Source organism: Hippopotamus amphibius, chromosome 5, assembly GCF_030028045.1.
Source record: "Hippopotamus amphibius kiboko isolate mHipAmp2 chromosome 5, mHipAmp2.hap2, whole genome shotgun sequence".
NCBI lineage: Eukaryota > Metazoa > Chordata > Mammalia > Artiodactyla > Hippopotamidae > Hippopotamus > Hippopotamus amphibius.
This window is the reverse complement of record NC_080190.1, coordinates 72137344-72156338: the sequence shown is the minus strand read 5'-3', so window position 1 is coordinate 72156338 and position 18995 is coordinate 72137344. Positions and strand designations below refer to the sequence as shown.

The window sequence follows — 18995 nt, the reverse complement described above, 5'->3', positions numbered from 1 at the left end:
CAGGACTTATATTTAAATTTGATAGGAAATTTCAGTACATAAAATTATGTAAAAAATTAGTCATGGAAAAGCAGCCAACTTTTTAACTGTCAGTAACAAAAGACAGCAGATATGAAGATATTCCAAAACAGCAGACAAAGCAAATTCTATTGTACCTGGCTTCAGAATGTGCTAAAATCCACACCAATATATGAGTATGTGTAATACTTATACATGTGTAATAGCCTTGAAATCATACTACGTTCTTTAAGTGCAGACTTAACTCTTTTAGACTATGACTGATGACAACCCAAGGATAAGGATCATATGATTAAATGAGGGAGATAACCCACTTAGGTTCAGGATTTATGAATTCTCAATTTAAAGAACTTTTCCAGACAGCCCAGAAACAAAGGCGAGTCAACGCTGCCCATAATGAACAGATGGCATTTAATAGTCCCTTAATATTTACTCTGGACTTGGGAATAAATGGGACTTAAAATAGCCTGTCTGATGTTAAATATTACTTACTGTGTAGGGGAGATTTGACTAAGCATTACAATTTGGAGAGGGAAGTGCTGATTCCAGTCTTTGTCTTAAAACTTACTTGTGAACATGTGCATTCTCGGTCTCAAAATGAAAACAGAATATGTACTTCATTAAGAGTTAATTTTATAAATTTAACTTCACAAGAGTATGCTAAGTGTTAAAAGCTGGAAGATTCCTATCTCTGTTTTCTGTAAGTTTAACTCCAGTATTTGAATACTGAACACCAAAAGAAATGTTTTGTGAAACAAGAGAAACAATTATGCACTGCTAAGACTCTTGAATTCATTGGGGAAGTAGAACACATTAGAAAGAAAAAGCAACATGGTATACAATCCAGTACTCAAAGAAATGGCAGTGTATCCCAATCTCCCTCTCCTTTCTTCTTACTATATTTGCATCTCAGTCTGTCAGCCTGTCTCTCTAGTTGAGCTTGTTTTCCTTTGCTCTTTCACTTTCTGACTGTCCTTTTCTATGATTCCATCCTCCTGTTTTTCTCTCCTTCACTTTGCATCTGGTTTCTACACAGGCATGTGGGAAAAACCTCATTCAATGAAAAGGCCCAAACTGAGAGCCTTCAAGCCTCCAAATGTTTGTTAAAGTACTTCTTGAATGTTCACATATATTGTATGTGGATGAATACACAGATATAGTGAGTATATTAACTGCTCTCTGCATTCTGTACCATACCTAAAAAAATTAGCAAACTGAGAAAAACTACTTCTAGAGTAAAAACATCTAGGAATACTTTATAGTGAGTGTTACTGGCAAGTATTGCTTATTCTGCCCTGTTGTAGCCACAAACGAAATATAAATATTATCAGTTTTGAAACTTTTACTTATTATGGAAGTTCTTCCTGAATATAGAAATAAACACACAAAACCCACAAACCCCCTGCTTGTATTTAACTTTTACCCATTGTTAAGGTTTGCTTGAATGAGTAGCATTATTAGTTACATACAAGGTAATTAATTTCATTAAGTTTTCAATTTTGTCTCCAGATGACAGAAGGATGAGATACGTGCTACATTCACAGTATTTTGAGGTAGTTCTCTTCTAAAAGTAGGACTTGAAGTTTTTGTGATTACAGGCATACCTTGGAGACAGTGTGGGTTCAGTTCCTGACCACCGCCATAAAGTGAAATACACAAATGTTCTTGTTTCCCAGTGCACATAAAAGTTACGTTTACACTATAATGCAGTCCAATAAGTGTGCAGTAGGATTGTGTCTAAAAAACAATGCATATACCTTAACCTAAAAATAGTTTATTGCTGAAAAAGGCTAACTCATCACCTCACCATTCAGTGAGTTGTAATCTTTTTTCAATAGTAACATCAAAGGCCACTGATTACAGATCACCAAAACAAATATTATATAGCAAACAACGGAAAAGTTTGAAACACCAAAATATGACACAGAGTCACGAAGTGAGCAAATGCTGTTGGAAAAATGGTGCCGACAAACTTTCCTGACACAGAGTTGCCAGAAACCTTCAATTTGTTAAGGAGAGAAATAAAACAAAAAGACAATATCTGGAAAGCACAATAAAACAAGGTACGCCTGTATTAGAAACCCACTTTTAGTATACGGTCATAACTGCATTTTGACAATTTTTAGAAATGGTCAAAATTCCGAATAACTACTAAATTACACATTGGGTTTTTGCTAATGTGCATGCTATGTAAAAATGTATTTCTACAAGTCTCTTGAAAATGGAGAAATATTGATAGGTCTTCTCCCATTTCCTCTTACAGGGTATTTGTGAAATGTAGAAATGAAGTCAATAAGTGCATACATTTACACGAGGGCACACAAATGAAGTCAAAGATGCCTTTAAGCTCTCTAATCTTTAGAGAACACCACCAGTTGCAATAAGAGCTTTAGAGACGTTCTTACTGCAAGAACTTACTGCCCATTTTATTTGAGATAAAAAAGTAATTAATTTACTTACCACTATTACTGTTGCTCTGCAACTTCAATTTGCTTTTTTCTTTGGCACTCCTGCTGAGAACCCCATTGGGTTTTAAATCTTCTTCTATTTCACCTTTTCTCTTCTGAAGATCATTTTGCTTCTTTTTGTAAGTTGGCTTAGGTTGCCTTTTAGTCCTTTGCTCCGATTTGCTTTCACTTTCATCTGAATCACCACTTTCAGAGCCAGATTCGTAAGTTCGTTTGGCTTTTCTCCTATTGACTTTATCATCTTTTACATATTTATCAACTATGATCTTACTATCTACACTACTTTGTAGATCATTAGATGTAGAGGCTATTAAATTGACAGAACATGGCTTAATAATTTCTGATACAGAATTCCCTGAATTTTCCATCTTATTAATATTTTTATCTTCTTCTGAATGTCTTGTAAGCCAGGCCTTTTTCAGTTTAGTATGGTAGTTTGGTTGACTTGTCTGGGATGCTTGCCCATTTCCTACAGAGTTTGCTTTGTTTATTGTACTACAGACTACAGTGCTATCCAAGAGAGGGGAGGCTGAAGATGTCTGATTTTTCGCAGCGTTAGGCTCAATCTCACTGACATTACTACTTTTATATTGAGCTGCAGCCAATGCTGCTTTGTGCTTTTTTAAATGGATAAAATCAGTTGTGCCTGAGAACCCAGAGCTGGGCTGAACAGCACTTCCTGTCTTACCACTGGCTGGTGTAACTGGAGCTGTGGTGCTGACCCTGCATTCTTGTGTTTGAGCCACTGAATGACTGACGCTTTTTGAAGAGGTACATTCTAAAGATTTAGAGGCCAAAATGGTATTTGATAAAGAGTTAATTACTTCTGAACCACCCCAGCTGGAAACACTGGTGGTAGTGGCAGCAGATGTGAATATATCCGTTTTGGTATTACACACTGTATTTACAGCAGACATGACTGAACTGGGAACACTGCCCTGTGAGACAGCCTGAAAGTTTTTTTCAGATTTTATGTGAGCACTGTCTGAATTCACACTTGGCAGAATGATTCTTCCACTCTCTCCAGCTTCTGCTGGTTTAAGGCAATCTGTCTGATTTGTCCCAACTGAAGATCTTTCGCTAACTCGATCTTTGGAAGCTAACTGCATTGCTGGCACACTATCAAGTTTTGCACTAGAAGGTGGACGTACAATGACAGATGCCATGGCAGCCTGTGACTTTCCGCTGCTTTTCTCCACATGCCATTCAGCTTTCTCTTTGCTGAGGTTATTATTAGATTTCCACATTTCTGTCAAACTCTGTTCAGAACTCTTAAAATTTGCCTGAGTGTCTTTTGGTTCAGGAATCAGAGTTGGAGGCTTTTGTGATTCTTGAACCTTCCCACCAGCATTTACAGGCATCACTGGAGTTAATGTTGGAGGGGAAAGGCTACTATAGCTGCTTTCCTTTCTTTCCAGGCTATGATGGATTGGTGGGTGAAATACAGGTGCTCTATGTAAAGCAGGCATACTCCGGAGTGTATTTGTAGAAGAAACTGTCAAATGAGTAGGACTCCTACAATCATTTCTGAAAGTTGTTACTGAGTGAGAAGCAATTTGATGGGGAAGATGTTCTGGTATCTTGCCTACTAAACCTTCACTTTCTGGTTGGTGTTTAATCAAAGGTGGTGGCTTTGAAAGAGATGATATAAATGAAGTCAGAGTTTGAGGATTAGCTGCTGCTGCTGCAAGGGTATTACTCTGCTTTTCAGAGTAAATATTTGAAACGTCTTTGGATGGGTATGACCTTGGTGGTTCATTGACTACACTATTAGACAATGTAGTGAAATAGTTACTTTGAGGCAAACTCTGAGGCACTGGGTGCTTCATTTTATAAAGATCTGATACTGAACATTCTACATCTTTGTCTTGTTTGATGACATGGCTTTTGGGGCTAGAAGATGATGATGCTACTCTGGAATAATTATCTCTCTCACCCTCAAGCCCCTTGATTTTAGTTGTAAAGGGAGCAACATCAATACTTTCTTGAAGAATTCGACGGTGTTCCTCCTTATATTTGTTTAATCTCTCTCCAGTCTCCTGGGGGGGTCTCTGTAATTGATTCAATATAGGATCCACAAAATGCCTATGCAAGTGACCATCTTTTCCAGTCTGTGACCTATTTAGATCCAGGTCATTTTTGGCTGATGTGGGTGCAACAGAACGCAATGGTTCAATAAAAGCTTTCCTCTCCAATTCTCTGTAAAGAAAATACACGAAGGTTTCCGTAAACACTTTTTCTTGTATAATAGAAATATAGCTTCTATGCATTACTATTCTGTCATAAAAGTGAAACACAACTTTGCATGTGCTATAATATTATTAAGAAAATTAAAGGGACATAAAAACAGAAGAATAGTGCTTATTATTATTAAGCCTAGTTTTAAGACATTTATTAAAATTACCTACTTATAAACTGAGTTAAGAAAAACTATAAAAGACAAGTTTTAAGCACTGGTAAACTTACTCTTTATGATGATCTACTAAACATTTTGTCAATGGTGGACTGGAATGTGCTGTAATTTTAAGAGGCCGATGAGGCTCTGCACTGGAAGGTCTGACAGGAATGTGACTAAGTAATCCAATACCATCTGCTGAGGTCACAGGGGTAGGCTGATGTAACCAAGGACTGGGAGAATTCTATTAAAAAAAAAAATCATCCTTCAGTTACTAGAAAAAGCTAAACACAATACCACAGGAGGAATTTAACAGCAGTATATTTATGAAGTATGTGACTTCTACTAAATGTATTTTATAAGAAATACTCAAACAAATAAGTAACTAACATAGTTAAGTGGATTTTTCCATATGATGAAGAAAACCAATCAGCATTAAAACAGTTATCTCCAGGGAATTCCTTGGTGGTGCAGTGGTTAGGACTCTGCTTCCACTGCAGGGGGGCACGGGTTCGATCCCTGGTTGGGGAACTAACATGCTGTGGTGGTGCAGCCAAAGGAAGAAAATTATTTCCAGAAATTTATTGTTATTTATTTACTGACTGCAGACCTTGAAATCATTGGCTTTAACTTACAAATGATGTACAGAGAACCTAGCTTTTAAGATTTCCTAAGATTCTAACCAAAACACTATATGCTGCTAATAGAAAAAAATAGAAAATATGTTGCTAGAATACATTTCACCAGATTTCATCAAGTTTATTTGCCAATTTTTGTTGTTGAGAATAACTTCTCCAATGTCGTAATTTATTTAGATTTGGCAGAAAATTTCACTATAAGCTATTAAACACTCTTGGACCATTAAACTTGGTGTTGGAGGTACAACAAAATTAATTTTTTAAATATCAACATGCTGCCTTTCTCATAGTGTATATCTCGCTCGTAACACTGATCTCTATGTTGAGACGTACAACTACCTAATTACATGCTTAGGGACTGTTTCTATACTATGACTCACTGAAATTCTTCCAGAATATGCTTAGCTGAGTTATACTGTGTTGAGCTGGATACTGGGAAAATACAATCCTTTGGTTTTAACAAAGGGAATAAATTTTACATCTCAAAGTGATAATACGAAAGCAATATGATATCACACCAAACATATGCTGCTATAGTTTTAGACTAAAAATATACATCATAAACCTCACATAGGAAAAAAAAATATATATATATATATACACACATGCACACAGGATCAAATACATGTTTAAAAGGTCTCATTTCTACAAGATCCAGAAATCTGAAGTTATACAGATTACAGGGGATACCCGTATATACCTGCATATACATATAACAGAATATTACAAAGCTTAAAAAAAGAAGGAAATCCTGTTACATGCTACAACATGGATGAACTTTGAGGACATGCTACATCAAACACTGTTTGAGCACACTCAAATGCAGTATCTAAAGCAGATAATGATAGAGGCAGAAAGTAGAAAGGTGGGTGCCAAGAACTAGGGGGAAGGGGTAGCATTTCATGGGCAAAGTTTTCAGTTTTGCAAGACGAAAAAGTTCTATAGATCTACTGCACAACAATGTGACTATACTTAACACTACTAAACTGTACACTTTAAAATGGTTAAATTAATGTTGTAACTTTTACCACAACAACAATAAATAAATAAAATGTGTTTTAATTAAAAGATTCAGGGAATAACTGAAGAGCATCCTGGTCCACACCAACCATTGTCTCCTAGAGTTTAACAGTGACACCCAATCCCCCATTTTTCAGAATGGGGCTGGTAATCCCCTCAACAACCATATCTTAGTATGAAAATTAATTTGGCTAGAAAAACCACACAGCCCGTGAAGGAATAAGAGCCCTAAACCACCATCCTCAGCAATACTCTGTCAGGCTGAGAGAATCTCAGACCCAACTTCACTGCCAAATATCAGGAATCTCCAACCTTGGCACCCTTAAGAGAACAAGGGGCTTAGAGAGTCATAGCTTGCAGTATACATCAATACAATATATCTAGCTGGGAAACATAACAATTTCTCTTTTAAGAATAACTTGACTATACGTATCAAAAGCCTTACAATTTTATATAAACTTTATACCCAAAAGTTTCACTTCTTGGAATTCACCTGAGCAAAATAACTATGGATATGTACCATAATTACTTATGAAGACATTCATTCTTCATAAGAGGTACGTTAGAAACAACTTAAGAAGTTTAATTCCTTAAATTGGCTTTAAAAAAAAAAAAGGATTTTCTGAGATTTTAGCTTTACAGCTCCAAAGTTACTAAGCATCAAGTTTCCTCATAATTAGAAAAATAGCTTTCAAAAATTCTAGCAAATTTTATAATAAGAAGTCTAAAAAATTAATGGGATATTGAAAAAAGCACTTGTATATACGATGATCAATAAATATATGAAGTGGTAAACCACAACTTAACTTACCCTCCTTAATGAAGAGTCAGCATTAACTGCATTTTCTGGGTGAACCCACTTAGAAGAAGGCAGACCAAGTCCTGAGTACGCATGTGTTCCGTTTGGATATTGCCAAATAATTGGATAAAGTCCAAGCTGATTATACGAAGCAGATGGATGGGCTTGTCCAAGAAGATGAGGTGACTGGTGCTGTAACAACTGTTGCTGTTGCTGGTGTGCTAGTGCTAAGTGGCTCAAGCTGCTGGCATGAGCAGTCTCTAGTCGTGGGTGGCCACCAAGTAAGGAGGCAGTAGGCACTCCGGGTAACACAGTAGGAAGCAAATGAGGGTGATGAACAGAATGGTGTGGACCACTAGTCAGAGGATGAGTGTTAATGGTAGGTAATGGAGTTTGACTGGATAAGTGGGGTGCAGGAGTTAAGGCAGGGTGATGGGTACCTGGATTTAAACATGTTCTATGGGATGAAGAATGAAGAGGAAAAGGATGCTGGCTTAAGAAAGGTGAAATGTGATTCGCTCCCGTATCTGACCCAATAAGGGCAGGATCTCTGTAAACTGTGAAATGCTCATTTTTATCAATGATAAGAGGGCTTTTTGTAGTTTCTAATGTACTGCCTCTAGTAGGAACTGGATGAAAACTGCATCTTGATAACTCATGTTCTATCTTATTTGCCAGTCTTCTTTCACCAGCCGTTTGGCTGTTCGCATAGGTGGCTTTAGACTTTACAGAATCAGGGGAATGGTTAATTTTAGGTTTAACAACTTCAGGTGAGGGATTGGATTTTGTCTTGTGAGCATCTACTGAAGTATTGAGTTTAGATTTTATAGTTTCCAGGGGTGGACTTCGCTTAGGCAACTTATCTTCTGTGACAGAAACTGCACTTAGAGAAGATATGTAAGAGACATACTGATTTTTCTCTTTTTCCATATTCAGGTTTTCATTTCCTGAAGAAGCACTCCTAACATTTGATTGGGTTAAATCTACTTTAACTACATCACTGACCCAGCTCTGGTCAGAATCCTGGTTTGCTGTTTCTAAGTATTTTATATTTGCGATTGAATGTTTTGAATCACTAATGCTAGGATCCATTTTCTGCAATGCCTGAAGGCCAAAGGTACTTGAGTTTTCCTGAGCCACCGTTTCCGTATTAGTGTCATTTGTGATATCAATAACACATTTTGGTGTGGGTGGTCTGGATACAAACTTCTCCTTTGGTAATAATTCCACTGTATGTATTTTCTCCACATTGCATTCCTGAAGAAGTAAATCATTAGAATTATGATCAGAAAGTGTGGCCTGTTCTGATGAATGGATAATCATTTTTTCTTGAAGCTCAGAGTCAACAGACTCCTGTTTCTCTGTTTCTTCATGTTTTTTATCTTCCTGTATTTGATCCCAGGGAGGCTGGCTATCTATTAGTGTCTCTTCTCCTGCCTTTTCATTATTCTGGGATTTTCCTTCTTCTCCATTTATCTTTGAAGTGTTTTTATTTTTTAACTCATTCTCTGGCTTCGGCTCTGAGGAATTATTTATTATTCTCTTATTTGAATTTTCTGAGTCACTGCTCTCAGAAAAGTCTGAAATGTTGTCGGTTCGCAGTCTTTTCATATTTAGTTTCTTTTCATCTTCCTCAGCTTTCCTTCTTTTGCTCATCATCTGTTTGTTTTTACCTTTAGGATTTTCTATAAGATTTAAAAAAAGAACAGTTTTATCTTTCATATCAATATTAAATAAGTATATTTTAAACGTATTTTTGTTTTACTTGTTCTCATGCCCTTAGAAAAAGGTGGGTCCTACCTCCTCGTGCTATATAATCATATTTTTCCTCCTTCATCTTCTCTTCATCTGGTATACTACTATCTGAGCCCTTCCTCTTATTTGGACGAGTATTTCTTTGTTGCTGGTGTGAATTCTGTTTTGGTACAGCAGCTTGGGAATTCATTGCTGGTCTGGGACTATTTGCTTGGGCACGTGTATAATGACCCTAAAAATAATTAATTAACAATGATTGTTTACTACCTGATCCTAAGTAACTTAAGGGAAAATATTTTACAATAATCCATCACTAACAACATACATACGTGAACAGTGTTGCTATTTTGACTGGCACGAGACCTTCGCCGTGATGTAATGCCAATATTTTCACCTTTTAACAAAGAGTGAACAACATCATCTAGAAAGGTCATTTGAACCATAGAAGGATCGACATTCTGTGGTTCTAGTACCTAATCCATGACACAAAACAAGAACAAAAATTAAATCCAATCAGCTAGCCAATGTGATATTAGATACAATTTCCTTACTGAGTAGAGATGTTTAGAAATCAGTTTGAGATACTTAATTTGTAAGACTGTCAGACTTATAATAATAAATCAACTTTAATCATTAAAGATAAGGCTACTGCTTCACGTGCTAACCAAAAATTAAAAAGCAAATACATCTATTCCAAGTATACCTTGAAAAACAAGGATTAGAGTTATTCAAGAGTATGTTGCCAACTCATAAAATGTATTTCAAAAATAAAAAGTAATTTTCAAAAAACAGCTATAAAATAAAACAAGAAGGTAGAACATGACAGGAATTCCCTGGTGGTCCAGTGACTGGGACTTGGTGCTTTCACTGCCGGGGCCTGGGTTCAATCCCTGGTCAGGGAACTAAGATCCTGCAAGCTGCACAGCATGGTGTGGCCAAAAAAAAGAAAAAAGAAAAACAAAAAAAAAGGTAGAACATGGGAAGCAGAAAGGTCATATAAATGAATAATAATTTTAAAGACAGGTTAAAGAACTATTTTAAAAACTAAAGGCAATTTTGTGCTTTACTGAGAGGTCAAAGTTTGTTACCTTTTAAGGAAAAAAATTATATGATATAATTTACTTAGCATTTTGACTAAAATTTTAACCAAAGCATCTGCATTGTTTATAGAGGGGGTTCTTTCTTATTTATTCGTATAACCTCCACAATCCACTCAGGTACAAAGGAGTATCTACTTTCTGGGGGTAAATACAGTACAGCTTTAAAAGATTTGAAATTAAGAGTTTCAGACTGTTACTTAAAGCTCCCTATGAAATTAGTATCCTTAACATTCACCATGTTTGCTATAAAACTTAAGGGAGCAGATTGCCATATATACCTTACTAATAAGAAAAAAAACATCAAATTGTACACTTTAAATATATGCAGTTTATTATATGTCAATTTTATCTCAATAAAGTTCTTAAAGGCAAAAAAAAAAATTAAGGGAGCATATCAACTCTGAAATTTGATGTAAAAAGAACTTCAGTGTGCATTAAAGTTTTCATTCGTGAAAAGAAACCATTTGGGAAATATTTTTATTACTGGAGAGGCAGAAAAGCTGAGACTTTAAGATAAAGTTTCAGCTGACCTAAGGATTAAAAAAAAAAAAAGGACTAAACAATTAAGAAAGTTTGATGCCTCTATTTCAGGGACTGATCTTATCAGTGTTGAAATAAACTCGGCATCACTATCTTGCTGTGACCTCAAGTGAACTCCATGTAACATCAGATACATGTGAACTTATTAGGATTATATGACTATGGAAAAACCTACAGATGAAAATTATTTAGTGTCAACCTGTTGATCCACTGGCTCGGGGAGTGAGGGGGGCATGGATATGTGAATTGTAACCATCTCTTTTCAAAAACTGGACTATTTACCTGATCATTCATAACGATCATGGTGCGAGTGAAGAGATCATGATGAGTAATTATGCCAGTAAACCACTGGGTGGCAGAGTCTTGTCTATATACTCTCACTCTGTATCCATTCAAGGAATAAGGACCTTAAAAAAAAGAAACACACATCATACATGACTTTATGGATGAAATGGAAAGGTAATTTGGAACCTGATGTATGAGCCTTCTAGTTTGCCAAAACTTTACCATAAGCAACTACAAATTTTGATTCCTGTGCCAGGAAAAGCTGCCAAAGTCTTAAAGCATGCAGAGATTACTAACTGAATTTATAAATATGTTATTAAAATGTCATACTAGTGCACTTGTGGATTAAACTCACTTTTTAAAATGCTCTCTGTGTGTATATAGATATTCTTCAGAAAATAGGTAATATTAAATAAAAAAAGATATATGTATATATTTAAATATATCTTAAAACAAAAGAGAATGGAGATAAAAATTTCTTCAATTCATAGGTACTAAAATGATATCAAATACTTGAAAGTTTAATAAGAACTGTGAGGGGGGAAACTGGTGTACCTTATTAATAATAGTATTATACATTAACAACTAACAAAATGCTTTCACACAGTTTTAAAATGCTTATTTAATCTTATCCAACTCTTAGATATTTTCCTGTTTATAAAAATTAAGAAAGTGAGGTTGATAGACTAATAAAATTTTTAAGTGAAAGAGCTAGGATTGAACTTATTTTCCTGTTTTCTAGGTTGATGCCTTTTCTTCCACAGTTAAAACATTTAACATACCAATTAATGATGTAATGTTTGCCAGTTTTTTAAGAAATTTATGCCAATATCAGTCTAAAATATAAATCAAATAACACCTCTGTAGAAAGTATTCCATATTACCTATAAATTAAACACATTCATACCTGTAATCAATTTTACCTGTAATTAATCTATAGCCTTAGAATTTCTAAGTATGAAGAAAAAGACTCCAAATTATATTTTCTGAATGTAATACAGAAAAAGCTTATACAATAACTCCAGAATATGACCAATTTTCAATTCCCATCAGCACACCATCTTAACTGTTTTATTTCACCACCAAACACAATCTGGAGTCAGTCTCACACAGTTCTGCTTAGGATGGACAAGACTACTGCCTTAATCATTTCACCTCTAAAAATACAAGGCAAAAAAGTTACTTTAAAAACATATTAGCCTGGCTTCTTCAATAAATAAACTGCAAGGAAAGGAAGAAAAAAGAGAGATGGGTCATACTGACCAATTAATCTGGGGACATTTTTTGGGTCCCAGATTAAAAATAAATAAGTAAAAGTCAATCCTGTGAAAAATCAATGAAGACATTTACGAGACAAATGGAAACGTGAACCTGAGTATTCAGTATTTGGTATTAAGGAACTATTAATTTTTCAGCATAATAATGGTGTGGTGGCTTGGTTTAAAAAGAATACAGCAATGTCTGAAAACTGAGGAAATTAAATGAGAGTACAGGAGGGGCAGAATCTATCAAGGTTTTATTCTATAGTTGTTGGAGCCAGGAGAAAGAATATTTCACTGAACTTCCACGTGCCTATTTCTATACACGTTTCAACTTCTCCACATACAAAGTTTAAAAAAAAATTTAGCCTAAGAAGAATTTAATAAGTAGATGATGTGCTACTATAAAAACCTATACAAAGAAAGGCAGCCACAACTTTGAGATTATCTCTATTAATGCTTAAATTAAATGGCATGGAAGTTGAGGTTGAGATAAACATGGGAATTCAACAAAATTCCGTTTTAAAAACATTCAACCAAGTATCAATGCTTCATATCATATTGTTCCAGTTTCAGTTCAATTTCACAAAATCCTTACATTTTCAATATATAATTTTACGGACAGGAAAAGAAATCACTAAGAATCATAAAATCTCACTGGCTTAAAGACAAACTTGTAACTAAAAAAAAGGAAGCAAAACTAAGACTACTATCGTGGTCATTGCTGAGGAAGGCAAACTGAAATAGGCCACTTTTATCAGATACCAACAGCATTCTTCAAAGGAAATCAACTGCGGCTTTGGGCAACCCTCCACCGCAAACAATGCTTCCTTCTCCAGGAAGGACACACCTAAAGCATTCTGTAATATGGAAATTTTCCTATCAGCAAAACACCTGTGTGGTTATAATTTCATTTCAGGCATTCAGCTCAAATCAGTTAGTAAACTGGTTATCAACTTCCTATTGAAATTATTCTGATTTCGCTATTATTGTCCCTGGTCTGTATATGACTCAAAATATTAAGACTGGGTCTTCTATTTATATTGCATATAATTGAACAACCAAAACCAAACATGAGAAATTGCCCAGTCCGCCCCCCCCCCCCTTGCAAAAAAGCAAAACAATTACCTTGCATAAAAATCTCCTGAACCTTTTGTTCCTTTACCCAGACTTTCACTTCTTCCTGAAGTTGTGGGTTGTCCCTGAGAACTGGGTTTAGGCTGTCTATGTCGTCCTAGAATTATAGATTAGAAGAAAGGTCCATGTTACACTGTCCTAACATTAATATTTCCAACTTTCCCTCCTGTATATTCTAAGGACTGAAGAAAATTGCTTGATCTAAATGTACACAAAAACGCAAATTCATAAGTTATAGTGCATTAGCAATAACATAACAATAGAGCCTAGGAAATTAATCCATGATTAAGATTTAATCTTTGATAACAATGTCTTAAGGCAAAATTTGAAATTTACTAATGGGTTCTCTAACTGCAAGCCTTATACAAGTCACCTTTTTAAGGGTTTCACTGTTAAAAGCAATATACAAACCAAATAGCTTCAGGTCATCTAAGGTTGGTAGCAAACAAATCAAGTTGAATATTTTAGTGACAATACATACATACACAGATGAGTTACCCTTTCCCCATAATGCCTAAAACATTAGTTTTACACTGCAAGTCATTATTCACTGTCTTGATTTAAATGTTATCAAATTCAGTTCTAGTCAAACTCATCTGACCAGTAACTTCACTGCTAAAAGTTTTATTTTTTCAAGCCAGTGTCAAAGCATCCAGGCAATTTAAATTACATTATTGATGGTATTATCCTCATAACAGGGTGGATCTAGACACAGAAACAACCGGTTCTCTCTCCTTGGAGATGTGAATCACACAGTCACATGGTTTCCCACAATCTGTTGGTCCCCCGCTGGACTCTCTGACATTCTGTTCTCTCTGAAAGCACCTCTGCTGCTCCTGCATTTGAGATCAGCGGCAGGAGCCCTAGAGTAGAGCTGGGAAGAACAACAAAGCAGCACTGTCAATTTGGCAGCCCTTTTAAAAGTGGACTAGCAGATCATGGAAACCAGTGAAGAGAAAGGAGCTACATGAAGGGAATTTTATCTTGTGAGTAAAAACAATTTGACAATTTGGAAAAGCCAAAAAGTGGCTGAAGAGTACAAAGAATCCCTAAATCAAGCAGGTCATACTTGATTCTTCTTCTCTAAAGTTTATCCAAGTAAAAAGCACTTCTCATCTCATCACTGCTTTAAGGGACTACCCTGTATTTTTGGAATAATATTGTGGTAAATACTCTGATATTTCGTTTATTCCTAGTGAACACCAACAAACAAAAGTAAAGGCCTTTAAACTTATCAACTATGTTTTTCTTGGAAAATATACAGAAATGATGCTTTATAGCAAAAGGAAATACTAGAGTGGAAAAGTATTACACAAAAAGTAGTTAAAATCTGTCATGGGGGGAAGCCCATGGCGTCTTCCTCTTTCGTAAAGATATTCCCTAGCAATCCCTCTTCTCAACTCCACTTTAATAATACACTGCTCCCGTAGTTAGTCTCATTTGAGGAACAGAAAATACACGGGGAGTTCAGACTCTAACCCTCTTGATGCACACCAGGTGACAGTCTAATCCATGACAACACAGGAAACGTTCTATTTCCCAAGGAAAACCATTACCATTAAAAGACAGTTCTGACAGATACTAAGTTCTTTTAAAATCTTTCTCATTTTAACTTCCATACACAGATCCAAGCTTAACTCCCTGGAGTCAAAAGCAAGCCTAATCACTTTCCTACCCAGCAGTCCTTCAAACATTTGAATTCTGTTTTTATGTTTCCACAGCTGAGTCTTCTCTCATCTCAACATCCACCTTTATCACAATTGTTCTTCCTACTCTTATTCTAGACATTTAACTGGCTCAAACAAGGTGGGTACTTATCTAGAAAACCACACAATCACATGGGTGTCACAAGGCAACATGAAATTTACTATACTGTACTGCTCCTAAGCCTTTATATTTGGGGGGCGGGGGGAAGGGGGTGATGAGCATAAACTGCTATTAAAGCAGCACTGCCAACACGTTGTAGATAAGTAGATAACTACAGGTATGATTTATAAAACCAGTTCCCTGTATTTAAATTTTGTAACTAGAACTATTGATAGGTAAAATTTGCTCAACATTTACTTATATTTTATGTATTCAACAGGTTAAAATCATGAGCTACATTTCCAAGATCATAGCATTAAAAGCTGATAATATCAGTCTATATACTGAAATAACCTTACATACATTCAAATTTCTACATATCAATTTCCTCATCTATAATGCAAAGTTACTAATATTTCTTTTCATATTAATGATCATGTTTTTATAATAAGACTTTTAAAAATTACAGAAACTAGTCTTCTCAACACGTTCAATTCTAAATTAACCATGGTATTGAATGACATGCATTACACAAAATTAATTAAAACCCATGAAAATTATCCCAATGCAATGCCTAACGATGATAATCGCACTGTTACAAATAGTCTTCCTCTACGTATAGTGCTTTTGTAAGTTAGAGGTATTTCTGTTGGGTCGTGGTCATCAATCCCATTTTAAAGAGGCTCACAAAAAGGATAAATGATCAAATCTTGTAAGAGTTGCTAGCAGGTGGCCAAATGAAGTTTACCCCCTATTTACTGACCTGAGTAACGTTGTAAACGTGTAAAAAATCAGATACAAGGCTATAAGGCAGACTCACAGAGAAGAGTATCAGTAATTAAAAACTGGTTATGAATGTTTACTATCAACTTCAGCTGTGCCTTGAGCTTGTATGAGACTAAAAATAGTTTACCTGCACAGTACTTTTCTTTTCATTAATTGTAGCAGTTATCCTCCCCCCACAATTTCATACTGTGTAACTCAAATAATATGTATTCACTGACCACGCCCCCCACCCCACCAGCCCATCACCCAGATAGGGAAGGAATAGCACTCTCTGTGAATCTTCTCCATAAACGCCATTCAAGGAATTAATTATGCTGCTGGTTATAACCACCAGCAAATGACTAATGGGGAAAAAAAAATCAGTTCAGCAAGATCTGTTGTACTAGAAACTTACATAGAAAATATGGAGAAGTTCTACACAACGCTTTAAGTGAAGTTCTGGACTATACTGTTCACTTGTGTGCTGTGCTTTTCCTCCCTTTGCAAAGACAGAGGTTATTAGCTTTAAATGAACACCAGTGGCACCTTAATGTAAATAATAATAAAGAAAAATAGCTAACAAGATTGTGCATTTACTATGGCAGATGATACACGGGGTGCTTTCCATACTTATTTTTGTAAAGCTGATATTATTATACCCCTTTTAGATGATATACACATGGTTATAGTCAGATATGATGGAGAGACCTAATATGTGAATCTAGTTCTGTGACTCTAAAGCTCAGTCTCTTTTCATCTATTCTGTTTCTCTTGAACTAGTACAATGAAAAGGCATAAATAATAGATTATTTACTGTCACTACCTTTCAACATTTGACACATTTCTTTACATTATATGGAAGAAGTGAAAGGTACTATTATCTTAAGTCAGAATGGGTCAAAAGCAAAGAATTGAACATTAGGTGTAAGTTCTCTTTCTACAACCTCACACTGGCTATGTGAAATTGCACATATAGAAATAGTCTAACACTCATCAAACAGGAAAGACTTAGGATGTTAAACTCATGCAATCTTATAATCAGAAAGCATAAAAGAGAAGACAATCACTTTGGCAACGCAACTTAGTCATGACCTACAAATTCCCAATGCTGTGTGTCTCTAGGTAAACACCACTCTGAATCACTATTTGTGATGATCAAAATACAGGCTTTTTCTCATATGTACAGAAGAATATGATGAAATTAAAAAGCACACTTCAAAATACCAATATAAAAGTTAAAATCAGATTGGCACCTGTACTTTGACAATAAGAGTACTGTACTAACCTAATTTTCAAGTGATTCTCTAGTTCATCACAGTTCAAACGGAAACAGTAACAATTACAATAATATAAAAACTAAGATCATAGCACTAAAATATCCAGATATGCCTGACTAGGTTTAATAAAATAGCAATATTATGACAGTGCTCCAAGAATATGTAACACATTTTCTAAGATAATAAAGGGACAATTTGCCTTACCATATATGTACTCCTTACTATTTCAACAAATATTTTCTTTATGTTACACATCTTCTGGATTTAAATACTGACCAAAGAGCCAGCAGAGGCATGAAATACCTAATAGTATACCAGCTGTTAGTTTTTATCAAGATGACTGAGTTGACTGGCCTAACAATTTTAAGAGATTTGCTCTAAAGTCTTAACAGATGACTTTCAAGAAATATAAAACTGGAGCAGTTTCTCTCCCTTTGGACAATTTCTGATGTAGAATGACCTAATGCCTGCTTTCAAACTGATACTGAGTGTGCCTTAGTAATAGAATTTTCTTCCTCCTGCAGTAAACCCCTTGACCTTTGTGGTGACATCTTAAATACAATTATATTACATAAATTCCCCTACAAAAATCATACTTGATTGTATTTTATAAGAGTTATCATAAAAGAAACTATCTGTATCTTGAATGTCACGCTGGGTGATTGAACATGCTTTGCCACAGTCATAATTTAAATTCATGCTTCAGCAAAACTACAAATGATTGCCTGTCCTTAGATCCCTGGGGTTGCTAGCCAACAGCAAAAACATCAATGTTAGGTCCATACAGGTCAAGAGTGACACCAATTGCTATTATGCCAATTCTTGTATAATTTATAAAAGAACCCACTTTGGTAATAAGGCTTTACTGAGATAGGAAACCTATTAAGTCTGAGCTACTACAGAGGTCTTCAAAAAGCACAGCTGTCTAAACCATTTGCAGTTTAATTAAATGCAGCTACCACTAAGGGCTTCCATATATTTTCATGACTTAAAGCAAGAGTTGGCAAACTTTTCATCTAAAGGGCCAAAGAGTAAATACATTAGGCTTTGCAGGTCATAACATCTCTGTCACAATGACTCAACTCTGCTACTGTACTGCCAAAAGCAGCCAAACAATACCATAAACAATATGTAAATAAGTGGGCATGGCTGTGTTCCAATAAAGTTTATTTACTGGCATAATATGAAATTTGAATTTCACAGACTGTTCAGATGTCATGACATTCTTCTTGAGTTTTTTCCCAACTGTTTAAACATAAAAGGCCTTATAGGGACTTCCTAGGTGGCACAGTGGTTAAGAATCTGCCTGCCAATGCAGGGGATATGGGATTGATCCCTGCTCCAGGAAGATCCCACATGCCACACAGCAGCTATGCCCGTGCACCACAACTATTGAGCATGCGCTCTAGAGCCCATGAGCCACAATTACCGAGCCCATTCACTGCAACTACTGAATCCCACGTGCCTAGAGCCCATGCTCCACAACAAGAGAAGCCACCACAATAAGGAGTCCACACACCACAAAGAGTAGCCCCCGCTCGCTGCAACTAGAGAAATGAAGACCCAACACAGCCAATCAATCAATAAATTTTATTAAAAGAAAATAAGGCCTTATAAAAAATAGGAGACAGGTTTGATTTGGCCTGCGGTCATTGTTTGCCTACCCATGATTTAAAAGAACAAATAAATTACTAGTACAAAGCAAGATCAAAAATTTCTAATCAATGCAATGC

At 35.6% G+C, this 18995-nt stretch overlaps 1 protein-coding gene across 8 annotated transcripts in view; it reads right to left on the bottom strand.

Annotated features, from left to right (window-relative positions):
• JMJD1C (jumonji domain containing 1C) overlaps positions 1-18995 on the bottom strand; it is a 285860-nt gene that overhangs the window by 30552 nt on the left and 236313 nt on the right. For 7 of the 8 annotated variants that reach the window (XM_057734771.1, XM_057734775.1, XM_057734770.1 and 4 more), the window contains 7 exons: positions 13406-13511; positions 11016-11140; positions 9423-9566; positions 9139-9325; positions 7351-9023; positions 4953-5125; positions 2479-4685 (listed from right to left, as the gene is read on the bottom strand). In XM_057734771.1, coding sequence (XP_057590754.1) covers positions 2479-4685; positions 4953-5125; positions 7351-9023; positions 9139-9325; positions 9423-9566; positions 11016-11140; positions 13406-13412 — 4516 coding nt within the window. In that variant the 5' untranslated portion in view covers positions 13413-13511. Of the gene's footprint in view, positions 1-2478; positions 4686-4952; positions 5126-7350; positions 9024-9138; positions 9326-9422; positions 9567-11015; positions 11141-13405; positions 13512-18995 lie in introns of those variants that run through there. The other variant, XM_057734772.1, reaches the window with a different exon arrangement.